Source organism: Rhinichthys klamathensis, unplaced genomic scaffold (genome assembly GCF_029890125.1).
Source record: "Rhinichthys klamathensis goyatoka isolate OS25496 unplaced genomic scaffold, OSU_Roscu_1.1 h1tg000042l_1, whole genome shotgun sequence".
Classification (NCBI taxonomy): Eukaryota; Metazoa; Chordata; class Actinopteri; order Cypriniformes; family Leuciscidae; genus Rhinichthys; species Rhinichthys klamathensis.
The window spans coordinates 3980461-3996014 of NW_026606589.1; the positions used below are offsets into that span (position 1 = coordinate 3980461).

At 35.3% G+C, this 15554-nt stretch overlaps 1 protein-coding gene across 37 annotated transcripts in view; it reads right to left on the reverse strand.

The window, feature by feature from the left end:
* The window catches only part of LOC130082286 (adhesion G protein-coupled receptor L3-like), a 357233-nt gene that overhangs the window by 129778 nt on the left and 211901 nt on the right, over positions 1 to 15554 (reverse strand). For all 37 annotated transcript variants that reach the window (XM_056247124.1, XM_056247125.1, XM_056247121.1 and 34 more), the window contains one exon: positions 3449 to 4249. In XM_056247124.1, the coding sequence (XP_056103099.1) occupies positions 3449 to 4249 (801 nt within the window). The remainder of the gene's footprint in view (positions 1 to 3448; positions 4250 to 15554) is intronic.

Consider the following 15554-nt stretch of genomic DNA (forward strand, 5'->3'; position numbering starts at 1 on the left):
TACGTGCACACACACACACACTGCTGTTCTCTCTGCATGTGTAAATTGAGAATGTTCTGAGTGTCTGACTGCTTGTGAGAGTGTCTCATATCACACAATCATTTAATAAGATCAACACAAGCAACAGCAACACACACAACATAATCTATGCAAGGGTTCGAATGCACTGCAAGCATTTCTGTGCCATTAAACTGAATGTGTTATTATTCAAAAGTAAACAGTTTCTAAACTTGGTCAGCAAGAATCTCTTCAAGCTATGAAAGCTTATTTCCACCATGGGATAAAAAATAAAAAAGGTAATTGCAACTTTTTATCTCACAATTCTGCCTTTTTCCCCCCTCAATTTTGAGTCTATATCTCAGAATTCTGACTCTGAAAACGCAATTACCTTTTTTTTTTTATTTGTACTCCATGGTAGAACAAAGCTTCCAAATCAAACTGTTGCTCTACAGAAATCTGACTGTAGAAGACGACAGTTCACACTATAGGCAATGACAACTAATTTAGATTTTAATACTACTGATGAATTATGTACAATATAAACTATATGCTGTCTAATATTACAAGTAGCACATGTAACGGTATGATAAAACAAGGAAGTGAAGACCATCTCTTTACGAAGGCAGTCAGTAAAGAGCAGAAGCTTGAGTGATGACGGTTCATGACAGGCTGAGAGTGTAAATGTGGTGTGGCCTCAACAGCTTCCTCACTGTCAAAAACACTTTCATTCAACTGTGTCCGATATTTTGGCATACAAATCAAATGCAACAAGGACGTACAATGCAATGCATGCCCTCCAAACCTCTGCTGTCGTCAGGGAAACATAATTGTGACTTTGAACATGGATTTGTCTGTCACTGAAAATGAAGGCTTTCATATAAAATAATCTTCTTGTTAGAGCTTACTGGCTAATACAATATCACTACTATTTCTCCCAATAAATGCTGTTCTTTTAATAATATATATATTAGTGCTGTCAAACGAATAAAATGTTAACTCGTGATTAATCGCAATTAATCGCACATTTTTATCTATTCTAAATGTCTCTTGATTTCTTTTTGTCCCATTATTTTTTCTCATTTTAATGCTCTTATCAACATGGAAAAGTGGATCGGCTTGCTTTGTGCAAATGTTTTTTTATTGAAAACAACATTGGCATATACTGTTCAATTTCACACTAACATTCTCACTTGGAGCAAATAATCTTTCACACAATGTAACACTGTCCATCAATAAAAGGGTGAAAGAAATACTGACGAGGTCCTGATATTGACGAGGGGGCGGAGAATTCGCATCAGCTGTGTGTGTGTGCTTGGCCATCATCAAGTGGTATTTCAGACTGGAAGTGCTGCGATGATGATAGCTCAGTTCACAACGACAAAACACACAGATCACTTTGGTCTTGTCAATGGAACCATTTGGCAACTTTTTTAAAGTAAACTTTCCATCGGCGTCTCGCGCTCGTCATCCACTCAAAACGTAACGTTGACTAACTATTTGGCCGGCTCGGAAGCCCAAACAAGTGTGTGCGGCGTGCCTGTTGTTTTGTTTCCGGTCTAGCTAGATCCGCTTGCACTTTGGTCGACGAAGCAACAAAATGTCCTCGCTCGGCGCAAGCCATTGAAATGAATGGGTTTCATAGCGCAGTGCCGCGCATGCCCCGTCCTGTTGCAAAAGCATGTGAAAAAAAACTACAAAGTTTGCTAGGCCAAAAAGACCGTTAATCGCGTGATAAAAAAAATTGACGCCGTTAAAATGGGTTTGCGTTAACGCCGTTAACGCATTTAACTGACAGCCCTAATATATATATATATATATATATATATATATATAAATATTTTTAATATATATATAATTATTGTCACTTTTGATCTATTTAAGGCTTTCTTGCTCAATAAAAGAATTTATTTAAAAAAAAAACACCAAACTTCATTTAAAGCCTTCATTTGATTCTACAAAACAGTAAAATATTTGTAAAATAAATAAATAAAAAATGTGGTGCCAATTATGATACTTTGCCTGAAAAAGAGGGTGACTGAGAAAAAAAAAAGGGCGGAATGTAATTAGCACAGTTTGTAAGCTATTTGACTTGTTTTCCTTTAGTGACCACCTAATGCATCTTCTGCGTATTACTGTGCAGAAGTCAATGTGTTTCCCACGGTCTTAGTGAAGATGTTTATGAAAGTTTTCTTTCTTTAAAAAGCTTTTAATTAAATGGCGAAAGGAATGTCACACTTTGGGTACCATTCGCTCTGTAATTACCGCCAGCCCAGGCGACTACATTCTTACTTTCAGTAAGAAGCCATGAACTTCCCCTCCACTAACTTCACTAGATGCTTTCCAATTAAAGAGCACATTCCAAACTTTCTGGTCTAACCAATAACTCAAGCAAACACCATTGAAGCTTATTCTATCTGTGTGCCGCCCGCAGACACTAAACAACTCTAACTAAATCAAAGGCAATGTTTCCAACTGCAGCACTAAAATGTTTCACTAAAATGTCATTAGTAACTGTGCTAGTTTAAAGAAGGAGGGGTGAATCTCATAAAAACATGTCCTATATCTCACCCTAAAATCAAAAGAAATGAAGTATCATATTTTTCATGACAAAAATAAATACATTTATTGTTTTGCATTGTGACCTTATGCTACCTTTAAACTGTATCGATATACAGTACATTAATATGTTGATTCTCATTAGGTTTCTGTTCCTATAATTTGTATAATTACATTTTAATTGAAATACAGTATAAATTAAAAAAGTAACAACAAATAATATGATGTACTGAATAAATACTTAACAATTTACTTAATATCTACTCTAGAATTGAACAAATATGTAAAAATGTAATTCCTTCACATTATATAGTAATGAGAGTTTTTACATTTTTACATTATGGAAATGAAATGTCACAATGCAAAACAAACTTTGTCCTAAAAATAGGCTTCATTTCCTTTAAAGGCCCCATTAAAACACTGATGAGTGCAGTGTTTTTCTCCTGCTCTGGCTCATTTCCTGTAGAAACAGGAAGTTGGGGCAGAACACATGTATCTTTCATGTATCTTTCGTTTTATTCCTTTATATACATGGAAGGGTTTTATAACATTTTGTTTACGTTAAAGCTGTGATGACCATCATGAATTTGTCAACTTCTAGGAGTACGCTAGCAAGTTGAACATAATAATTGAACTACAAGCCACAACACGTAAACAACCCCACACAGCAACAGTGTCGGCCCAGATCCGGCCCACACATGGGCCGTGTGGAATCTATGTGTACCAAATGTGGGCCGGATCTCGGACGGAACTATGTTGTTGTCTGGGACATCGATTCCATAGGGTCTTTCTGGTTATTTTCTTTTAATTTTGCTGCGCAATCAATTTTTTTGGCGAGAAAAAGAGTTTGAAAATAAATAACAAAAATTCATGCAAACGTTTTAGCTCTTACCTAGCCTGTTGTCCAGTACTCCAAAATCCAGGGAATATTTGACCACGTGGTAGTTATTCCACACATAAAGCAGATTATCTCTGGGATTATAATCCACGGCGGCGATGTACTGGTACGAGTTTGGGAAAAAGATGTCCAGATAGCCATCTTTGCTCAGTTCCGTGTTGTAGATGTAGTCGATTTTATTCCCAGTGGATTCGCTATCGTCGTCTTCGTAGACGCTCTTGACCACGTACAAGATTCCACAGATCATGAAAGCGTTGGAAGCGGAGCGTTTGTCGTAGGCCGTATCCCATGTTCCCTCCACCCGCAGAGTGTACGGGTTCAGCTGGCTGATCACAATCCGTCCGTTGTTTTGTTCCGTGGCATAAATCACCCAAAGTCCGTTCTCGTCCACTGCCAAATCGATATCTGACTTGCCACCCCAACGGTATGGAGACGTATCGTGGTAGTTCGCGCTGGCAATGATGGCCTCGCCGCTCTTGATGCGAGTGCGCAGATCGAACTTGACGATATTCCGCGTGCGCTCCTTGTTGAAGAACAGCGCGCCGTCGTAGACGACAAACCCGGTGCCGTCCACCCGATGGGGAAGTTTGTAGGTGGTCGTGGGTCGGCCTGCAACGAAGTCCTCTTTGCTGGAGTATTCGGTGAGGGTGTCTGTGCGATACGGCGTCCAGGGCATGTAATAGATCTTATCCGAGGCCTGAAGGGGGTCTTTACACCAAGCTCCCGACTGGTGGTCCGATTCAAACAGATGCTCGCTCTGATAAACGCCACGCAAGAGCCCTGGGCACAAGAAAACTACAAACAAACAGAGAGAGAAAGACAAGTGAGCGTGGGTTTGAAAGCATCAAGCCTCTTCACTTCATGACCATTTCCATTTATCTGGATGGATACGATGGATAACATCTCACTGCCGTGTACACAATGGCATGATAAGTTAGAAATGTGTTGTTAAGTAGACACATTTGGGCTGCTTTCAATGATCCATTACATTATATAAAAGGAACCCGATAAACAGATTATGCCAAGTTACGAGAATGACAATCCTTCACAGTTCTTAAACATAAACGCAGCTCTCATAAACCGCTGATACTCTCTTGTATTTCTGCTCGACTAGATTGCGCCATATCACTTTCACTAGACATTGACTGGTACTCTCACAATGTGACGCATTACATCTGCTGCATATTGTATAATTGTATCTTATTCTAGCCAAGAAGCGTTCATTTAGATAAGATGTTGTTTGACTGACTGACTGATGTTAAAATAACAGTTATGGGTTATAGACTTTCAAGAGAGCAGTATCATATTTGAAGCCATTTGAATTTGAATTTGTAACATGCTTTATAGTTAAATTTAGATTCCGCTAATATATCCCAGGGGTTGATTTTTAGTAAAACAATACAAATCACACTAAAACGGTCTTGTTATGATTTTTATGTCAAATGTCTTTTATCTAGATTTTATTGCTTTGCCCTTTACTTTTTAAATGCTAAACTATAAATAAAAAAAAGCCCATAAAGATAAAATAAATGTGTCAATAAATAATACGTACGAATAAACAGAGTAAAATATTCCATTTCAATATTTATTGGTTGGAGATAATTCATAATTTTACTCCTATTTATTCATCTTTTTTTTAACCAAATTATGCAAGAGGTGTGATAATATATTTTAAATCTAACATATGAACTCAATTGTGTAAAATAAACCATTACAATATATAAAAATGTTCTATGAGAAGATTATAATTAAATATATAACAGTTATTTAAAATTGTAATAATATCTCACAATATTTCAGTTTTCACTGTATTTCTGAGGAGCCTACGACTTATTTCTATATATAATGTAAACTTTAAGTAAGAAATTCAAGTAATGAATGAAAAGCTGCTGTATGAAGACTTGGAATACAGCCTCATATTGATGATATTTTGTGATGTTTTATGTTTTTTTTTTTCTGTTATTTTTGAAGCTTGCCACCCTTAGTGACTACACACTGTAAAAAATGGTTGTTTCAACTAAAATAAATAAGTGTTCGTGCTGCCTTTTAAGTCAACTCAAATATCCAAGTTGTCACTTAGTACAGATTTCAATTTGACTAAACTTAAAATTGTAAGGGAGCACAAACACAAGTTGAAATTTTATTTTTGTATTAGAGCTGTGTGAACATTCTTCAGAATTTCTTCTTTTTGTTCCACAGGAAGCAAGAAATTCACATGGGTTTGAAAATGATTTTCCTTTATTGGTGAACTAAACTTGGGGTACATTTACATGACAACGATGTATAAAAAAGGAAACGGGTTTTTATCCCGTTTTTATCCCTTAACATTTTTTTTTTTTAACGTTGTCTAACGAAAATTATCCCCATTCACACAGATCCACGAAAACTATTAACAGTGCTGTATTTTGTATGCCAAACCATAGTTGTCAATGTCACTTTGTAAAAAAACATATGAGCCTATAGACTAAACACATAATACGCATGTGCATGACGTCAAATTTGCGTTTTTGTAATTTACACGACGACAATAATGGTATCGTTTTCAAAAACGTACTTTGAAACCCGTTTTCAAAAGTTCGCATTTTCAGGCCCCCAAAACGCCATTGTCATGTAAATAAACGGCCAAAATGCATAAGACGTTTTCTGTTTTTAGTTAAAATTGGTGTCGTGTAAACGGCCCTTGCTCCTGGAGGTCCACTATCCCAGCTCTAGATCTAATTAAACACACCTGAAGCAGCTAATCAAGGTCTTCAGGGTGACTAGAATCTTCCAGACAGGTGTGCTGGAGCAGGTTGGCTCTAAACTCTCTCCCTCAAGCAGCAGGATTGTGCACATGCAGAAAGATTTCATTTAAACTTGAAGTTGGCATTTCAAATTTTGATAAATAAGAGCGAGCTCATTAATGACAGCTGGTCAAAGGGGCTAGAGGCCACTGAGACATAATAATGAGCTTATTCTTATTACAATCTGAACGGATTCCATCCCGATGCTAAGATATTGTCAATTTGTGTCATCTTGATTTATTGCGTCTGCGCGCACAAAACTAATAATAAGAGTATTTTTCTCCATTTGGGTCCGCTCTAACCAGCCATGCAGCATCAGGACAGAAATATTGTGTTTCTTTCCAGGGCTTTAGCCCCGGAGAAATTGATTAAACCCAAGGCCTGACTGCGGCAATCCATACACTTAACCAGATTAGGTTAGAAATATATAAACTCATTCCAATTAATTTCCTGCGAGGGGTCAAATCTGTTGATACCAAAGACAGTGTAATCTACAGAGACAGCGGTAACTGAGCAGCAGGTTCGGGCCGTGTGCGTCTGTGATTGCATTACTAAATCTATGATATTTACGATAGCAGAAAAGCTCAGAACGGTCAATAAATTAAAGCTAAACTGCGCTCTGCCTACAGCTGGAAGCTCTCGGCATGTGTGGGAGTTTCTACGACTATGGGCACTTTCACGTCCCAGGGGTTGATTTTTATGAAAACAATAAAAATGACTCGTTAAATGTTTTACCTTTAGTTTCCATTGTTTTACTTCAAATGCCTTTCATGCTGATTTTATGGCTTCACCTTTACTTTCAAAGCTAAACTACGAAAATTCATCATGAAAAAAAGAATATACGTGGGAGTAAAAAAAGACATAGTAAAGTAAACCATTTCAACATTTATAGCATGAAGATAATTCATATTTTATTATAATTATAAATATAATTAGGTTTATATAAAGTTACTTTTATACCAAATTATGAAAGAAGAGTGAAAATGTGTTTAAAATAAGATTTAAACAAAACAGACAACCAGTGTAATATTTATTGAATGAAAGATTTGTGAAGATCATTAATCATTTCTTGTAATTATCATAATAATTTATTCCCTGATCTTAAGTCGCTTATTACCAGTTTTACCAAAATATCCCAATAGAGTGAAAAATGAAATAATGAAAAATATATAATATATAAACTTAACATAGTAAAATAAACCATTTCAATATTTATCGTGTAGAAATTATTTGTGTGAAGATAATAAAAAAATGTATTGTAATTATTATAATATTTTTTCTCTAATAAATATTTATCTAAAATTAGCCTCCTACTTACATGTTTAATCAAATTTTGCAAGAAGAGTGAAAATATATTTAAAATAGTATATAACGTATAATCTAAACAGTCAAATTAAACATTTTGGTAACACTTTACAATAAGGTTCAATAGTTAACATTAGTTAATGTATTAACTAACATGAACTAACAATGATCAATACATTTGTTACTGTATTAGTTCATCTTTGTTAACGTTAGTTAATATAAATACAGCTGTTCATCGTTTGTTCATGTTAGTTCACAGTGCATTAAGTAATGTTAACAAATATACCTTTGATTTCAATAATGTATTAGTAAATGTTGTAATTGAACTAAGATTAATAAATGCTGTAGAAGTATTGCTCATTCTTAGTTCATGTTAAGTAAGGTAGTTAACTAATGTTAACTAATGAACCTTATTGTAAAGTGTTACCACCATTTTAATATGTATTGTGTTCAAATTATTTGTGTGAAGATAATTAATAATTTTATTATAATAATGTAATAATGTATTAATAAAGTTACTTCTTACTATGTTTTATCAAATAATTATGCAAGAAAAGTGAAAATATATTTAAAAATGTACTAAATTGAGTAAAATAAACCTTTTCTTTTCAACATTTATGGTGTGAAAATTATTTGTGTGCAGATAAGTCATAATTAATCATTTTTAATTGTTATATTATTATTATTAACATTAATTCCCAAATAAAGCTTAATCTAAAGTAAGATCTTACCTTTTTTTAACCAAATTATGCAAGAAAAGTGCTAATATACTTAAGTACAGTAAACTAGGGAGTTTGGAAAAGGTTTTGTTAAGAAATGTAATTCTCAAACGTCCAAAATTGGCCATAGTTGAGGAAACCTCATTTTGTTCCTTGTTATTGTGAAAAATAAACCTTCCTTTGCCTCTGCGATTGAGTCCATCAGCTCCACTAGGAAGTCTGAGCATCTCCGAGCGAGAAAATGATACTGCGCTGAACGCTTACACAGGTATTATAAAGGTTAATGAAGTGGGTCGTTCAGCTCTAGCGTCAGCCCCATTATAAGGCTGCCAAAACCTGTATCGTATCTGAAACCTACCACACATACAACACACACAAACCGTGCAGCACTGAACAACACATACACAACTCTCTGATTGTCCATCTAGAGGATTACAGTGATGTACAGTGAACAAGTGCGCTAGTCTGTGTCTTAAACCTGCATTTAAAGTGAAGCCCCACTGTTATCAACATCACGTCACTCTATCGATGCTGACCAGAGCACAACTACACACAGATTTAAGTCTTTCTAGAAAGTGTTAAAGCGACAGACGCTGCTCCAGATGGGCTGCAGGAGCGCGAGACCAAGGATTCCGAATGGGTGAAAAAAGTTGAAGAAAAGGTTGTCAAGGAATAGTCCGTTTGAATTTACTCACTGAAAATGTCTTTTTAAAACGCCAGGGTCTTTTTTAATCAGTGGAAACACTAAACGAGATGTTTTCTACAGAACGTTCACGCTTCTTTTTTTCATATTGTGGAATGAAACATAGTAGTGTTTGCAGTTTGCACAATTGGTTCACAAGTCTATTAGGTCTGAAACGACTGGATCAAAATGATCAGTATTTTTGTCTTATTGTCATATTTTCCAGCTACATGTTTGAATATTCTTAAATGCACTTTACAAAACTGCAAGATACTAAGACATTTTTTCAGAGAATATAACTTGAAATAAATTGATTTTGACATAATAATTTGTTTTTAGTTTAAAACATCACAGCAGAGAGGTAATAAAAATAAATTATTATTACAAAATATATTATACAAAAACAAGTTTAACATTTTATTTATTGTAAAATTTTAGTAAATTGCTTTAGTGAATTTACTAGTTTAAATTATTTTTAAGTTTTTTTTAAATAATATAATGTATTTATTATATTTACTCTTAACTTGTTAGGTCTGTCACTCTTGCAAAACAAAATCTTAAACAATTTTTTTTTGCCATTTGTTAGCAAATTAACATTAACTTTACAAAATTGTGTAAGATGTACCTTGAATCAAGTTTTTTTTTCTTTCTACATTGTAATTGTTTTTAGATTGATGTAAAAAAATGACAGTGAGGTAAGATAAATAATAAATAATAAATGCTTTAGTAAGTTTACCTTGTTTTAATGATGTTATTTGTCAGATTTTTTTTTTCTTTTTTTATGATTTCTACTTACTCGTCTTTTAGGTCTGCCACTACTGAAAAAAAAAGTATATAATATAAATTCATAGATATTTTTGTCATAATTTTTTCCAGCAAAACTTTCCATATTAACCTTTCTTCCCCCACTGCATTTATTGCTTAGATTAATGAAAACGAGCTTTAGTATATAGTGAAAATTTGCTTAAATAAATGTATCTAAATTTTTACTTTTTCTATAAAAAAAAATGTTGTTGTTATGTGTGTGTTTTCTTTTTTTGTGAGTGTGTACTTTGCCGCTTTGGACTTGCCAGAAACAACAGAGACTGTTGAAACTACATGGCATATTGAAGTAAACACTGACCCACCATCTAGTTGCCGGCCTTTCTAGTCAACTAACAACGAGTAGTCATGCAAGCCCCAATTCACAGTGGCCTTATCAGTAAAGCCTACAATGACAAAGTATAACGGCTATACATGTCTTCTGAAGTCATACGACAGCTTTGAGTGACACAAATTTAAGTCGGCAGTAACTGGTGAGAGACTTGAATATCAGTCTGTTACTTATGCAAAGCTTCCGTTTGGCTTGTGTACAATAATGTACATAATTCATATGGACCCCTTGTATGAAGTTTTGTTGTTTTTGGAGCTTGACAACCCTCAGTGCTTGCATTTAATGGGAAAGCAATATGCATATTCTGCAAAATGTGTTTCACGGAAGAAACGATATTTGGGGGAGTAAAAGAGGCTTTATTATTTGGTGAACTATTGCTTTTAATATGAATACAGGCAGAGTAGGCTAGAGGGAAATATCAGAAAGAGATGAGGAGGAAGAGAAGAAGAAAGGAGGTGTAGGACAAGAGGAACATACACCATTAACCGAGTCGCTCAGTGTTTTAATGCTCATCTCTGCTGCTCATCTCTCGTCTCCACGTCATCCTGAACCTCTGATCTCAGACTAGATGCCCATTACAGTCCCTGATCTGATGAACTAAAGCATCGTTAGCCAACTATGGTCACAAGTTCTGTCGTTATCAACAGTTCAACGAGTCAGTGTTTGCCGAAACATTTAGAATATATACATTATGTCATGTACTGTACGTCTTTTAGTTTGTCAAGAGATTGTCAAGCGGCGTTTTTGAAGAATGTCCATGCGCATACGTGTTCTAGTACGTAAAAAAGAATCTGGGAATAAAGCAAAATATTTGAGAAAAAAATGAGAATTAGTCCTCAGACGCCATGTCTGTAATTTATAGCAAAAAAAAAAAGTGGCATTAATTCGGTTTCAAACGGATTAGTTAAATAAGTTATTACTCCACCACCTGTGTGACATCACACTGTAAATAATTATATGATCAATAAGTTATGACAACATATGTTTTTAGATTGCTTTAACTCATCAAAATAAGTTAAGCAATTTTCAACTTTTTTATGTTATACAAGATTCAACTCATTTTTTAAAAGTTAGTTTAATGCCATTTAAGTTGAAATGACTTACATTTTTAAGGACAATCAACTTGGATGTTTAAGACAGAAACTTGCGACAATACGGTCGTGACTAACTGTAGTTACACTATGTAATGTTTCGCCACTAGAGGTCGTTTATTCAAAACAAAGGCGTAGCTTGATGACGCCTTGATTTCGCGGAATCATGGAAGTTGTTGTCTTCACCTCTACAGCCGGTGGAGAATACGGCGGCAGAAAACATATTCATGGATGACCGGTACTGTATTAAAGATTTCTTATTGTTACGAAAGCCATTGGAGCGGAACGAGGCCGCTGGAGCGAGAAACAAGCACGAACGCTCAGCTCGAGAGCAGTGGAGCTTTTATTATGCTGTAGAAGCCGCTTCCACTTCTTACGGTCATGCGTGTATGGGGTAACGCAGCGCTGATTTATCATATTACCGTAAAACTTCAAATAATAGCCCGGGCTCTTATTTTCCCAAATCGTTAAACTGCACCGGCTTGTATTTGAGACAGGCATCTATATGAGGCAGGCCTTTATAATTTAGTGTTGAGATGTTGTTCATTGAGTGTAGACCTAGAGTCTCTAATCTCTAAAAATCTCCAAATGCTCCACGTAAAACTGCGGTCTTCCAAACTTTTATTATCGTGTCAATTGATTTTGATTAATATGCACGAGGGAGAGAGAGCAAGACAGCGCTCGTGTTTTTTGAAGACGTGAGAGTGCGCACGCGGGGCCAGGGCGCTCTCTCGCGCTCTCTCTCTCTCAAAATTTTGCTTTGTCATCCGCCAAAAAGCGGACGATCTGACGGGTTTTAGAAGATTAAATACAACCCGAAACTAAAAAACAGACCCGGCCTCCATTTGAGACCGGCCTTTATTTACCCAAACCTGCACCCACACCAGGCGTGTAAAAGAGACAGGCGTCTATTTGGGACTCGGCTATTATTTGAAGTTTACGGTAGATACATTTGAGTGTGATGAAAGTTGTTATAATGCTACTCTGTGCGTTTGCTCGGCGGCTGCTATAAGAGACACTGCAGTGAGCTAGATCGATATTAGGAATGGTAAATATGGTACTCGCGGTAAATCAAGAAAACGAGATTTAAACAAAAAATTTGAATTTGAAATCTGAATTTATTTGTTTCGAATTTACCTCTGGCATTTAAATAGGCCTATGAAAATTCTTGATTTCCATTTTAAAAACCTGAATTTCGATGAATATTTTTCAATGCTCACAAATTCAGATACAAAAAAAAAAAAAACGTACAGAATTTCAGATAAAATAGATTCAGTTTGATCAAATTCGACTGCTCAAATTCAGATCTCAAATTCGACTGCTCAAATTCAGATCGAAAAATTCAAGTTAAATATTCACATGGTAACATCCGGGCTACCCAGGATAGGAAAAAACAGCTAAGCCTGTGTAGAGACAGAGCGTGTTTAGGCCACGCCCACACCGAGAGGAAACAATCCAACCGTCTCCATTGACTTTGCATTGCGAGAGGCTGCCTCCTTATAACATATAACAAAAGACAGAAAAATGCCTAAAAGCTGCTGAGTGACAAAAAAAAAACAGAAATACATTTTTATAAGCTTCCGAACCGTAAAAGCCAGCCTTTAAGGAGACAAAAGTAGATAGGCTACAGGCAATAAGACGTGAAGCATCAGCAGGAAGAATGGGTAAATGTAATATGTCTCCTCTTCTCAGGTTCACATAGGGTGGTGAAATAAGCAATCGACATGGTTAAAATTATGAATGTTTTTTGTGTGTTTTTTTACAATATCATGTCACGTTCCAGTGGGCGTAGTTCTCTCAGAGTAGTTCAAGAAATAATTGCGCTCTTTCTCAATTGATCCACTTTTATGTCCTGACCTGAACAAATCGTTTTTGGGGTCGACAGCCTACAAAAAATAATATCTTGGTTATTTAGCTTGTTTGCTGTACACCTTGTCTCACAACAGCTTTTAGACATTGTTTTGTTTTTTGTTATATAAGTCATAAATGACGAGGCAGCCTCTCGCAATGCAAATCAATGGAGACGGTTGGATTGTGTTCCCCCCGGTGTGGGCGTGGCCTTTCCTGGGTAGCCCGGATGTTACCATGTGAATATTTAACTTGAATTTTTCGATCTGAATTTGAGCAGTCGAATTTGAGATCTGAATTTGAGCAGTCGAATTTGATCAACCTGAATCTATTTTATCTGAAATTCTGTAAGTTGATTTTTTTTTTGTATCTGAATTTGTGAACATTGAAAAATATTCATCGAAATTCAGGTTTTTAAAATGGAAACCAAGAATTTTCATAGGCCTATTTAAATGCCAGAGGTAAATTCGAAACAAATAAATTCAGATACACGGTTTCCAAAGTAAAATATTTCAAAACTAAGTATTCAGTGGCTGTTAAATTTCAAATAGTTATGTCTCTTATTTGCTTCCATAAACTGAGTTGAGCTGTATAACAACGATTAGTTTTCTGTCGATGAATGTATCCAAACAGTTGCTCACCTGTCTAATAAAAGACATGATATATTAAAGTGTCTTTGGTGTTTCCATGGTTTCTACAGAATAAAACTGGAAATCGAGGGTAACGCGGGGATGATGTCATTGATAGGCGACGCACGGACACGGTCCGTGTCCTGGTAAAAACTGCTTATTTCTCTTCTTCCAAAATCTTACATGGTGTGCCTTTAATGTGAATGATATACCAATTTCTTTATAAAAAAAAGTGTGTGTATGTTTGGTTCATATTTTGGTTCATATTCATCTGCCACTTGGTAGAAGCTGGTCAAATTTGACAGATGCCAACATGGATGGGATGTGTGATGTGCTACAGAAATAATCATGACACAGTGTGTTTTGTGTGATGATTCAATAACTGCTGAGAACACGAAACGATCAAAATTCAAGAGGCCGTTGGAAACAAAAATGGTCACATTTCCAATTCAGCCTGCCAAGTTAATGTTTTGGAATATTTCATGCATGTGCAGTTCATGGTGATATTAATAAGTTTGTTTTTAAGGGTGTTTTTTTTTTTTGGCACTTGATTTTTGAGTCCTGAAGCAGTTGTGAAACACTGAATCCGACCAAATGCAAAACAGCCTGAGATCTACACTGGAAACCTGTAACTCAGTGTGTGTGTGTGTGTGTGTGTGTGTGTGTGTGTGTGTGTGTGTGTGTGTGTGTGTGTGTGTGTGTGTGTGTGTGTGTGTGTGTGTGTGTGTGTGTGTGTGTTATAGCAGTTCTTATGTTCTGTTTCTCATCTGATGGTGTCACCCTGAAGGTTAGCAGCACTATCATCATAATGATGTCATTTAAAATGCTGACAGCTCATTGGCTGGGTTATTGATTGGGCTTCACTGGATGTTTTAAATGGGAATTAGATTATGAATATCATTACTGTTAAAGTGCTAACGGGGGTTTGCGAGCACTTAGCCGATACACTGATGCTATAAGATCTAATTACCTGGCAGATGAAAAAGAATACATAATATGTATAGGCCTGAACAGACAAACTCAATGTACGCGTGAAGCATGTTTGAATGCTGAGGCGAATTCAACAACAAATGCTTCAAAGAACAATTTTTCTTTTCTTGTGTTTTCTCTTTTGTACCTGATTGGACTTTATTTTATCTTTAGCGGTATTTTTATACTGAGTATAAACATCAGTGTTTTGTTGTGCTTGACACCTCACTAATACGAATTTACTAATAATTGAATAACTAATTTACTACATTTTCAATAGTGTTACAGTAACGCAGCACTTTTCAAAACAGTGTAGCTTTTCCAGTAATAATACTTTTTTCAATGGATCTCGCACATTATCGCGATCTGAAGCAATAATAAAACCTCTCTCTCAAGTCACATTGAGAAGTCTGATTAGTCTAATGAATCAGTTCCCTTGGACTGTTCATTTAAATTGTTTTTAAATGGTTTCAAAAACGAGTCATCTCTAGTTTCCCAGGAGGTCCCTTCAAAGCATGTTATGATTTTCTTTTTAGCTGAATAAATATTTAATGAAATAAACATGCTGATCATTTCTAATTTCTATTCAGTTATGTAAATGAGGGTGTTTGTTTGTTTGTTTTATTACTATTTACTATCATTTCAAGTGTTAGCTCATTTGCATGTGTTTGCAAGTTTGATGCTGTCTGCCTAATTGAGTTTTTGCGTGCCTGATAAATGCAGCTTTGAATTTTAAAATTATTTTATTGTATATAGATATAATGCTAGTGCAAACTAACAAACAAATAAATAAAACATAAAATAAATAAATTATAAAATATAAAATAAATCTCTTCTTTAAAAACACAAACATTAATTCATAGCATCACGTTGCACACATTTTCATCCAATCAAATGCTTTGTAAAATATGAAATGTCACA